Here is a 12,854-nt window from a genome sequence, read left to right as displayed (position 1 = left end):
TCATTATCGTGGCTGTAATTAACATTTTCAACTGTGACTGAGTATGTCCTTTCAGACTATCAAAACAAACAGCGTTGACTGGTTTAGATTTGGGAGCATGGTTTTTGTAACTCTGTTGGGAGAAAACGTAGAAAGTGGTGGGGGGGAGAGCAAAAATCAGCAGCTTTGATGATTATTTCCAAATCTTTCTTAGCTCAAAATGATTTTTTAAAAAAACTTCCATTCCCTTCTCACCAGAGCTGTTCCAACAAATACTTGTGGGTAGCGCCTACTTAAGGTAATCAAAGCAGTTTAAACATTAATTGAACTTGATCACTCAAGCAGTGTTAGCACCAGGAGCTGACAGATGAAGACTGCTGCCCACAACCTTACAACAAAGCCCAGTTGCTTACATTAAATCAAATCCCAACAGCAGTCAAGGGCCCACATTTACAACCCGGCTTCCTCTGGCCACTAAATTTCTTTGTTTATCATGTTTTGTAATATTTAGAAATAATTTTAATTCTTTCTGTATCGTTCCTAGAGAGTTGAGTACTTGTTAATGAATTTGGAGTTCATTAGGGAAAATGGACTAAGGTCATGGGTTTTGAAAATAGTCACAAAAAGTGTTTTATGTAGAACCAGGCCTGCAGTTTTGATCTTTCCCAGTGATATAATTAAGGAAGAATCTTAGGGCAACGGCTGCTGTCAGCAGCTACAGGAGACAAAAGTAACCCCACCTTCAATGTCCAGACTCGAGCCTCCAGCATCTGGGGAAGAGCTGCGGCTCCTGTCATGCTAGGTGTTGTGTGGCAGCTGGTGTTGCCTCTATACCCTTCTATTCCACCGGGGTGGAGAACCACGCCAGTTGGCACTGCTGGCTCAAGAGAGTGTGTGTCTACAGAGCAAGTCCCCTGGGGGCCTGTTGCCAGCTGTGAAGGAGGGAGCCTAGCAGGAACCCCAGGTTCTGACCCGGTTTTGGGGACCACCACTAAACTACCACCTCTAGCTGGTCATGTCACTTCCGTTCTCCCAGCTTATGCATCCTCACTTGTGAAATAAAGGTTTGACTGTGGCTAACTTTATTTGGGGGCTCCAAAATCACTGCAGATGGTGATTGCAGCCATGAAATTAAAAGACACTTACTTCTTGGACGGAAAGTTATGACCAACCTAGACAGCATATTAAAAAGCAGAGACATTACTTTGTCAACAAAGTTCTGTCTAGTCAAGGCTATGGTTTTTCCAGTGGTCGTGTGTGGATGTGAGTTGGACTGTGAAGAAAGCTGAGCGCTGAAGAATTGATGCTTTTGAACTGTGGTGCTGGAGATGACTTGTAAGAGTCCCTTGGACTGCAAGAAGATCCAACCAGTCCATCCTAAAGGAGATCAGTCTTGGGTGTTCATTGGAAGGACTGATGTTGAAGCTGAAACTCCAATACTTTGGCCACCTGATGTGAAGAGCTGACTCATTTGAAAAGATCCTGATGCTGGGAAAGATTGAGGGCAGGAGGAGAAGGGGACAACAGAGAATGAGATGGTTGGATGGCATCACCGACTCAATGGACATGGGTTTGGGTGGACTCTGGGAGTTGGTGATGGACAGGGAGGCCTGGCATGCTGTGGTTCATGGGGTTGTACAGAGTCGGACACGAATGAGCAACTGAACTGAACTGAACTGATGGTTGTCAAACTGCAAAGCCTGAAATGGTCTTCTGTGTGTGGGCTCAGGGGATGGGGGCAGAGGAACCTGTGAAAAACTTCCTAGGGTAAGGGTCCTCACTGAAAGCGTAAGGTTTGGAAACCCCAGCCTATATCTCTGAATCTCCTTCTTGCTCTGAATTCAGCAATGCAAGCGGATCAGGGACGAACCCCTTGACACCGCCAGCTGGGCCTGGGCGCTTTCCCTGATTGTGAATTAGGCCATTTGACTTCCCTTCACTGATAGCAGGGGTGGGGAGAGAGCCTGCTTTTCAGTGAGACTGAAAGACAGGGCCTCCCAGGAGGAAAGCTTCAGAATAATCAGAAAGAGCAGAACAGGTTTGTTCTGTTTTTTCCCCTTGATAAGTAAGTGAGCAAACTGTGGTCCACTCCATAATGACTGTTCATTCATTCTTCTTCACTCAATAAACATGGGACAAAGTCTTCTGTGTACAGAGATCTGTGCACAGACCTAAGAAACAAGGATCTTAGAGTCCAGTGATGGGTATAAGAAATGGCCATATGTAATACTAACAGTAATAGAAGGCTCAGTGCCCTGAGAAATACAGCTTTGTGGGAAATAGGAAGTTGAGAGAGAGTAGGGGAGGAGGGAGGAGGGCAGAGTTTAACTGGAAGGGATCATTTCATGCAGGCCTTGAAGGAAAAATTGGGTTTAGGCCTAGGATGGAAAACATTCCAGGCAGAAAAACTTATGCTGGCTCAGAGGCAGGAAGATGGAAAACATGTACAAAGAATGATGAATAGTTTAGTTTGGCTGGAACCAAAAGCCTGGCAAGAAGAGAAGTGGTTGGAAATGGCCGTTGGTGGGTGTCTTAAAAAAACACTGTCTTTGTCCATTTTAGTCTTTCCGAGGTTGTATCACCTGATTCCAGATGGTGAAATTACCAGCATCAAGATCAATCGAACGGATCCCAATGAAAACCTCTCCATTAGGCTTGTGGGAGGCAGTGAAACCCCTCTGGTCCATATCATTGTCCAGCACATTTATCGTGATGGGGTGATAGCCAGAGATGGCCGGCTCCTGCCAGGAGACATCATCCTAAAGGTAGAGACTGTGGCTGTGGGGCCACGAAAATGGGCTTAATAAGAGTCACTTCTGAGCACATCATTGGATGCATAGGTTAGGGTTATGATGGGTGAGTGGTTGGACAAATAAGTAAAACACTAACATAAATGTGGAACAGTCACTTTCCATAGTTATTGGGTTGATATGACTCTTCATACAAGATTAGTAATTTTCAGTGGGTCCCTAACCCTTCTGTCTTGTTCTTCTGACCTCTTTCTCTCTCTGTATAAATACTATCTCTATATCATTTTGTCTCTGTCCTCCTCCTTCCTCTTCTCATGTCTTCCCCTCCCCTAACTTTCTCTACCTCTTCAGTCTTCTCTCTTCCTTCTTCTCCCTCCTCATTCTTCCTCTCCTACCTCTTTCTCCCACTTTAAGTAACAATAACTTAAAACAATATAAAACTGTAGCATATTAAGTTGTTTTTAAAACAGATTACTGGAACATTTTGTATTTTATCTAATCACTCACATTCACACACTCCCCTAAAGTAAATTTCCTATAGCTTAATGACCCTACAGCAAAGAAAAAAAAAAAAATCCCTAAGCTATTCAGCCAACCCACAGACATTCCGGGGAGACAGGTGGTGGAACAGAACGCCTTGGGCATTACTGTCCTCTGTGGCTTGGCCGAGGATAAGGATGCTCGGGAAGAATTTTCAGTTGAAGAGAAAGGACAAAGGAAGAGTTGTTCATCAGACAGAAGTCTAACATGTGCCAAAAGTGATAAGGAAAAATCCCTCCCTTGGTCATATATTTCCTGTCTGACCCTCAGATGACAGTTTCATCCTATCCCTTCTGGGTTGCTGACAGGCCAGCTCCTAACACATTATGTGCTATTTCTCTGGCAAAGAAATTCTTATTTTTTGGACTAAGAGGAGAAAGAATTTGAAGCAGTTATTGTAGAAACACTGATATTCCCACTGGCCTCTGAGATAGAGTACGAGGCAGGGCCCGTCAACCTCAGGGGACGATTGGCCATGCAATTAGCAACACTCTACATGGCTTCCCTCCAGTTCTATGGAAGCTATGCTGCCTGGGAGGGTTGCATAAGGAAAACATTTTGATTCTTGTGGCCTTCAGCTGGCACTTGCAAGCAAAAAAGCTGCCAGGACTGTTTAGCAGGCGACCCTGACTTTCTCTTGGCCCGGGTGTGATGGGGAAAGCTGGACATGGGATAAGGTGACAGAGCAGAGAAAGGCCTTTGAGCTCACCTGCGCTTGAACAAAGGTTCTGAGCCTTGTCCACACACGAAGGAGCCTCCGTGCATCCCTGGAGATGCAGCAGAGGACGGGCAATTGCACGCGGCAGGCAGGCCCGGGAAAATCTCACTCTGCGACTCTTCTAACAGTTGGCTGCCGAGTGCGAGAAATCTTCCCAAACCATAGAAATTCAAGAAGGTTGTTTCTCTTCTGTGGGGCCTCCCTCCTTAAGAACAGTGCAGTGCTGCTGTGAAATTATTTTCTTCCCAAGCAGTGACCACCACTGGGGGCCGAAGCCTTGAAGCTGGGTCTGCCTAGAGTAATTAAAACCAGAAAGCCCCACACAGCATCAGTCCCACAGATTATTAGTGAGGCACAAATGAGTGGGCCGAGCTGGAGGACATTTAAGCAGTTTAATAAGGGGACCCAGCCTTTCAGTAAAAGAGCCTAAAACTTCCATTTACATCGGTTCATTTGAAATAGTACAGAGATTTTTTTTTCTCTTTTATTGAGAACATGGGCAAAAGACCTTGTAGGAGACTGCCTGGGGACTTCACAGATGTACACACTGTCACACACATTCACACACTTGCCAAAACACAAATACATGTATGTACACATACATTCTCTGTGTCACACACACACACACATACACACACACCAGTGAAGCCTAGAAATCCCAGTACAGGTGACCTAGGGAGAAAAATTCATTTGGAGATGTTTGGAAAGGAAATGTCAGCTCAGTTTTATTTAAATAGCACTTTAACATAATCATTAATCAAAAATTTTCTTTTCTTCTTTGGCCTTCTCCCACTTTTTCTTCCTTTTCCTTCCTCCCTCAGCCAAAAAATAAGTTTAGCAAGCAACAGCAATGAGGGTTAGGACCATATTGTTAAACTTGAGGGCCTATGTAAGGACAAGGCTGAGAAAAGATTCTGTCTGCTGAGACAGAGAGTTGAAAAGGTGTGCAGGTAACAGTGGAGGAAAGCTGGGTTACAAGTCCTGTTGGAAGATGAGGTATTTGGGCATTTGGACAGAGAAGAAGGGGACAGAGCAGAGTGGTCCTTTAGGAAGGGCCCTGGTGGGTGTGCAGGCAGGGCCTTTTAGGCAGGATTGTGGCAGGTGGATCTGATGGCTCGGTGGCTCCAGATTCGAGGTCCCCTTCCTCCAGGTCAACGGGATGGACATCAGCAACGTCCGGCACAACTACGCCCTGCGCCTCCTGCGGCAGCCATGCCAGGTGCTGCGGTTGACCGTGCTCCGGGAGCGGAAGTTCCGGAGCAGGACCGACGGACAGCCCCTGGATACCTACGGGCCCCGGGATGACAGTTTCCACGTGATCCTCAACAAAAGCAGCCCAGAGGAACAGCTTGGAATAAAACTGGTGCGCAAGGTGGATGAACCAGGGGTGTTTATTTTCAACGTGCTGGACGGTGGCGTGGCAGACAGACACGGCCAGCTGGAGGAGAATGACCGTGTGTTAGCCATCAACGGGCATGACCTTCGGTACGGCAGCCCGGAAAGTGCAGCTCATCTGATTCAGGTAGGTCACAGACGAGTACAAGATCCTGGTCAGAAACTGCCAGCATGAGCAGGAATGCTCATCACCTTGATCCACCTACCCTGTTTCTACCCCCGGTAATATGTAGTGCCTCCTTTTCAAAGATACCCTGGGTAACACGCAGTGCCTCCTTTTCAAAGAGTCAAGAGTGAAGGGCCAGGTAAGAACATTGCTCCAGCAAATGATGTGTCTCAGGGTCATGGGCATTCTGTTAGTGTTGCCAGCCATCCAGTCTGACTGCAGGTAGACCCATTGGGCTCTGTTGCAGCCTCACCAGGTTAAGATCACTCAGGGTCAGCAGGGTTGCATCATCCTTGTACCCAGTATGGTAGTCACAGACCTTGGGGTCACGCAAATACACTCTGAGGACAGCCGGTGTGCTACTCACATAGAGGCTGGGCCATGTGCCTTTCATGATCCTGTGGATCAGAAACCATGGTAGCACTGGCTAAGTTTGAGCCCCTTCTCCATGGCTAAGTCCAGCCCCTTTCAAAAGTCCATAGGAACTCAAATATGAGCCTAAGGAAGCCCTCTGTAAGAGAGGCATGCAAATTATTATTACTCAGGCAAATAGAGCTCATGACAGCCTGACATTGGTTCAAACTAACTCATGCTCCTGACAGGCATGATGCCACCAAGCCCCAGCATGCATCTTGTTAACTTCAGCTGGATGACCTTGAGTTTTTGTTGTTGGTTTTCTTTTTAAATTGAAGTATAGTCGATTGACAATGTTGTGTTAGTTTCAGATGTACAGCAAAATGATTCAGTTTTACATGGATATATATACATGTTCAGTTCAGTCGCTCAGTTGTGTCCGACTCTTTGTGACCCCATGGACTGGATGTGTACCTATATAGATATATAATATATTTTATATATGTATAAAATCTATTCTTTTTCAGATTCTTTTCCCTTACAGGTTATTACAAAATATTGAGTATAGTTCCCCGTGCTGTACAGTAGGTCCTTGTGATTTACGCATTCTACATATAGTGGTGTATGTATGTTAATCCCAAACTCTTAATTTATCCCTCTCCTCTCCTTTGGTAACAATAAGTCAGTGGATTTATTTCTGTTTTATAAATAAGTTCATTAATATCTCTTTTCAGATTCTACATACTAGCAAAATTATATGATATTTGTATTTTTCTGTCTGACCTCACTTAGTATGATAATCTCTAGGTCTATCCATATTGCTGCAAATGGCATTCTTTAATTCTTGGTTTCATGAAAAAAGTAATATTTTTAACTTTGCTGAGTAATATTTCATTATACATATACCATCTTTTCTTTATCCATTCCTCTGTCGATGAATATTAGATTGTGTTCCTGCCTTGATTATTATAAATAGTGGTGCTATGAACATAGGGTTGCATGTATCTTTTTTAATTATAATTTTCTCCAGACATATGCCTAGGTGTGGGATTGTAGGATCATATACTAACTCTGTTTATTTAAGAAACTTCCATACTGTTCTCCATAGTGGCTATTACCACTTTACATTCTCACCAACAGTGTAAGAGGGTTCCCCTTTCTCCACACCCTTTCCAGCATTTATTTGTAGACTTTTTGATGATGGCCATTCTCACTGGTGTGAGGTGATACCTCATTGTAGTTTTGATTTGTCTTCCTCTAATAATTAGTGATGTTGAAGATTTTTTTCATAAGTCTGTTGGCTATCTGTATGTCTTCTTTGGAGAAACATCCACTCAGATCTTCTGCCCATTTTTGATTGGATTATTTGCTTTTTACCATGAGTTTTTCTAATATTCACTGAGCTTCCAGCTTTATTCCTAGAGACAGGCTTTGTTCTGGACTCTTACATTCTAACCCTTCTGTTTACTTCATTTAGCCAAAATGTATTAAGTTTTTGCTTCTTGGCTAGTTCTGGATTGCGTTCAGAGAACAGGGAGATGATAACCTCTTAGGTTGCTCTTCCAAAGGAGCCCACAGTTTAGTAGAGAGGTGGGTTTTTTCTGAATGACGGCCATATGGTGTGATAGTGTGTCATGGAGAAATTAAGCATGGTACTGGTTCAGACAAAGGAGAGATTTTTTTACTTAGTGGGGTCTAGAAATTCTTCACAGAGAAGGAAAATCTTGCACTGGGATTTTGAGGGATCAGAAGGGGTTCTCTAGGTGGTTGAGGCAGAGAGGGTCATTCTAAGGAGATACAACACAAAAGAATGCTTCCCCCAAAGCCAGGTAGGGAAATGGTTAACACCTGGAGTGTGGTATACAATTTTAAAAGCAACAATAGATAAGGTAGGATTGGTAGCTAAGGGCCAGATCATGTAGAGTTTTATAAGTCATGCTAAGAAGTTTGGACTTTACCTCTAAGGCCATGAGGTATCATTGGAAGGGTTTAAGAAAGAAAGTGACATGATTTTCTAGAAAGATCTCTTTAGAGGCAGTGGAAAGCTCATAGGAGAGGGACAGGAATGGAGGCCTTAAGATGTGTTTGTGGTTATCCATACATCATGTCAGCTTCCCCTTGGTGGGTTAGAATGAAGAAGTATTCATTCAAGTATAGAGAGAGAGTCAGCAGCAGTAGTTGAGTGGACCTTGTATCAAAGTTCCACAGAGGGTGACAGTCAGAAGACAGAGCCTCCCCTCAAGGGCTTGATCATCTCAGTACAAAACAAATCTCCCTACCTTTGGGTTCCAGTCATGGAGTTCTTCCAGGTGTTGGCAACTCTTTTCACTATCATGTGTGTAGTATCTTATCTCTGTTTTTGGGGAGGAGAACCAAGTAGTGGATGAAATTATTGTCATTTTAGATGTGGAAAGCCTGAAGCAGAAGGTGCAAGGGGACTTCCCCTGCTTCTTCCACCCATCAGGACAGGAAGGCTGCATGGTGCTTTGGCCCCTGATCTGGGGCTTTTGATGGTGTCTCAGTTCCAAGGTCATTCTCAATCTGGTGGATGCCCATCTGCCCTAAGGGGCCTGAGGTCATGCCCTGTGGAGCCGATGAAGAACAAACCAGAGTTACAAGAGGCATTTCCTTCTGGAGTTTATGTCATCCATTCCCAAGTTCACATGCCCAGTCCCAACTTTTCTGAACACCACACTTACATGGCCAATTGCCTACTTGGTATCTCCATGTGAATGTCTGAAAGCCATCTCAAATTTAATATTCAAAAGTGAAACCTTGGCCTCTCCACTCTCCACCCCTTGCCAAACCTGCTCTTCCCCTCAGTCTTTCCTTAACTCTAGAAATGACAACGTCATTTACTCAGTTACTTAGAGCAAAAAGTATCCTGACTCTCTTCCACATCCCCTGCCTGTAATCTTTCTCACCATCTCCGTGGCTTCCATCCGCCAGGCTGCCATCACCTTTAGTCTGGGCTGCTGCAAGAACCTCTTGACTGGTCTCCTTGCTTCCATCTCCACTCTCATTCAGCATTTAGAATGACCACTTTACAGAGTTAATCCCACTATATCACTTTCCTGTCCTCAGCCATCCAGTACTTCCCAAGACACTTAGATTCAAATACCAAATCCTTCCAGTGCCCAGCAGAGCCATGTAATCTGGTCTTTAGTTGTCTCTCCAACCTCATATCTTAAGCAAATGGGAGGATTTCTGGTATTCTCCCCCTTGTTTAACCATGTTCTTCTTAACATTGCCTTCTTTCTATTGCTACTCCTCAAGCATTTTAGGAACTTTCTCAACCCAAGGCTGATGATCTTGCCTCTCTGAAAGACTCTTCCAGATATCTGCATACTCTTGCACTTCACTCAGGTCTCTCTTCAAATGTTACCTCAGAGACACCTTCACTGACCATCCTGCTTAAAGTAGCATCCCCTACCCTCAATTCTATATCCTCTAATCTTATGTGCTACTAACAAATTATTTGATTAATACCTGCCAATCAAGCATAGTATAGTAAAGTATTTTACCTCGCGCAATTAGAGAAATGTCTGGTAGTAGAGACACTCAATAAATATTTGAATGAATAAATTTAGCAGGTTATGTTGTTGTTTGGTGGCTAAATTGTGTCCAACCCTTCGCAGTCCCATGAACTGCAGCACACCAGGCTTCCCTGTCCTTCACTGTCTCCTGGAGTTTGCTATATAATTCACACATTAATTTCATCTCATAGGGATATTTTTTGTCAAACCGTTTACTGAAGAAAAAGCACCAAATCCACTTTTACATTATTTTTCCCCAAGGTAAAAGTCTTTTTGTCCCTTTGAATTTGTTCAGTTATTATTGGTTGAGCACCTTCTAAATGTCAAGAGGTGTGTAGGACAACGGTGAACGAGACTGACACAGTCCTAGCCTTGTAGAGCTTAGACTACATTCCCATCTCTTCCCAAATACAGTCAAGTCAGCACTAAACAGGCAGTCTAGCCTGTATGTACCAATGGGTGAGAACAGGAAATAGACAATGTTTATGAAAATATTAATCCATGGAAAATGAAGAGCCCTGCTTTTTTTCTTTATTAAGAAACTACACTCTCAGCATGCCTTTTCTCTTTAAAAAGCAGACTCTTGGGTGTTCATCAGTTTTTTCCCTGTTATACTTGTCAGCTCCCTCTGCAGGTCAGTTTGTGCAGCTCACAGTCTAAAGATCACCTGCCAACTATCCTTCGCAATAGACAAAAGAAAAACTCCCTTACTCATGTCACTTGGAAAAATCTTGATTACACATGGCATTCGACTTTTGTAGATTAGTAACAGAAGAGGAAAAAATTTTTTCCCTGAGAACGTTGACTTATGAAATAAAATCTTGCTTAACAGTGGGATTTCCTAAAAGAGTCTTCTGCTTACCAAACAAAGCCGATGTGCTTTGTAGGCAGGGGAAGAAGAAGGGGGAAGAAAAATTGGGCCAAATGAGTTGGAAAAGAAATGGAAAAAGCAGAATGCTGAGCAAACTCAGTTAAGCGACCTCAAGTGTGGATTTTATTCATGAGATACTTGTAACACACACCCGGCTGGGGGGATTAAACCAAATGCCCTTCAAAAGTTGAGAATCAAATTTCCAACCAATCCTTGGCTGCACTGGCCTGGTGTGTCCACTCCATGAATCATGTTTGTCTTGCAAAGAAATTCCCAGACAACATGCCCTTTTGGTCATGTTTTCACCCACAGTCCCACGCATTCTACCTTTTTCTACATTATTTCAGGGAAAAGTTATTACAGAGAAGCCGCAACTGTTTTAAATTTGACCAACTTTACATATGTAGAGCCCTAACCTTGGCTTACTCAGCAGAAGCCCTAAGTACCAGACCCCAGAGTTAGGCTGAAAGTTGATCGCCTCTTGGAGAGAAACCCGGTGGAGATGGAAGCTTCAAATATGAGGCACTTGACTTATTTAGAACTTAGTACAACTTTATTTTTCTCTGTTGTCAATTTTAGCTTTTTGAGCACCATGACTAGAATCTCTGCATGAAAGGGACAACTATCTTGTGTCATACCTAAAATAATAGAACAAAGAAATATGGCCAGAGATTTCAGACCCTGGGACATCTCAGCATCCCAAACCTGGAAGGTTCCACATATATCCATCCAGTATTCAATATGAGAATGATTTCTGCTGAGAGTTATACCTGCTTTGAGATGCTCTCATCTACCTGCAATTCTGAATCCGTGAATACATATCTAGGAGTTCAAATGTATACACAGTTAATAAATGAAGAAAGCAATGATGGATTTTAAATTCAAGTATCTCCTTTGTGCCCTTTTTTCTTAGCCAACTTACCATACTTGATGCAGAAGCTGAAATAATTCAAAACCATTTGCAGAGGTTGTGATAAGATCAGCTCTCGTTAATATAGGTCTATGGGATTTTCTTTCCCTTTCACATGAATTAATGTTTAAGTGAGAAGTTATTTCACTAAAGAGCAACTGACAACCAGGTTCTTCAGACTTTCTAGAAGGATATAATAGGGTTTTAAACAGATTCAGAAATTAAATAATAATGGACTACTCACATTACCTACACTTGTTCTAAATAGGTGGTTCCAGTTCATGAGCTTAGGGTCAGGACTTTTATCCCCAGGAGCCAGTAAGAATTGCCAATAAAATAAGAGTTCTGTGTTTGTATATGTGTTTTACAGATTAGTGCAGCTAATATATTCCCTATTTAAACAAATTTTCTTAATGTGGCATGGTAGTAAATTTAAAGCACATAAGACTAAACAGTATGTAGATTTTTAAAACATTCTTCTTGAGCTGAATTCTTAGAGTCCAAATGACTTTTAACACAAAACTCCAGATTCCATGCATTCATGGTTCAAGCATGACTTGAACAGTTTTTCAACTCAGAATGTTATGAGTGAATCTTCTGCCTAGCCACACTGCAAATATTAGGGGATCTCGAAACTTCACCATCCTTCCCCAACTCTCACTACCCTTCCCCACCTCTCATGTCTCCACACATGATTTTGTTTTGTTTTTTATATTGTGGAACGAAATCAATCAGAGTAACTTCCAGTTGCCATAAAAGAAATGGCGTTTGAGGACTTAGGTCATTCTGCTGAGGTTCAGGACCTAAATTCTTATTTTGACCTTGTCATTGACATCTGTTTGACCCTGTATAAGTCAGACTGTCCGTTGTTAATTTCTTAGCACTTAAAAAATACACTTCTGGGAGCATAAAGATGTACATGGAGCTAAAGTCTAGTGGGAAAAATAGATCAAATTGCTGTCTCAAATCTCCTCTTCTACCCTCATCAAACCCTAAGGTCCTATTCATCACTTTTCCTCAAAGCCTCCTTAATCTCCTTTTTTCTTGGCACAACTCTGGTCACCCTTAGCTCAAGTGGCTGCTGCCTGTCTTAAAAGACATTCACAATTCTCTTTAGACTGTGCCAGGCTTTCTATGTGCCAGGAGCTAAAGTCTCAATGGTGAATTAGTCGACATACCAGATTTGCCTTCACCAAGCTCATGTTATAGAGACTAGCAATTAACATTGCCCCATGAGCTCAACCCGGAGTTGTAATTCTGGAGCCCCCAACTTACTGCCCAGTGAGAGAGATTTCTTTTAACTTTTTTATTCAAGCATGGTTGATTTGCAATGCAGTTTTAATTTCTGCTATATAGTAAAGTGATTCCAAACTTCCAAACCCCTCCCTTGGCAACCACAAGTGTGTTTTCTGAATCTGTGAGTCTGCTTCTGTTTCTTAGATTTATTTGTGTCACTTTAGACTGCACACGTAAATGATATCATGTGATATTTGTCTTTCTCTGTCTGACTTCACTTAGTATGATCATCTCTAGTGCATCCATGTTGCTACAAATGGTCTTTTTCATTTTTTATGGCCAAGTAATATTCCATTGTATATACATAACATCTTCTTTATCCATTCATCTTGTCAGTGG

General features: G+C 42.7%; 1 protein-coding gene across 4 annotated transcripts in view; it reads left to right on the top strand.

Moving 5' to 3' along the window:
• Positions 1-12,854, top strand: part of LNX1 (ligand of numb-protein X 1) — a 190,486-nt gene that overhangs the window by 157,953 nt on the left and 19,679 nt on the right. For all 4 annotated transcript variants that reach the window (XM_005681612.3, XM_005681615.3, XM_005681613.3 and 1 more), the window contains 2 exons: positions 2,542-2,744; positions 5,138-5,509. In XM_005681612.3, coding sequence (XP_005681669.2) covers positions 2,542-2,744; positions 5,138-5,509 — 575 coding nt within the window. The remainder of the gene's footprint in view (positions 1-2,541; positions 2,745-5,137; positions 5,510-12,854) is intronic.

The sequence above is a fragment of the Capra hircus genome, chromosome 6 (assembly GCF_001704415.2).
Source record: "Capra hircus breed San Clemente chromosome 6, ASM170441v1, whole genome shotgun sequence".
Taxonomy (NCBI): domain Eukaryota; kingdom Metazoa; phylum Chordata; class Mammalia; order Artiodactyla; family Bovidae; genus Capra; species Capra hircus.
Note: the sequence above shows the minus strand (reverse complement) of the source record. Positions and strands in the feature narration are given on the sequence as shown.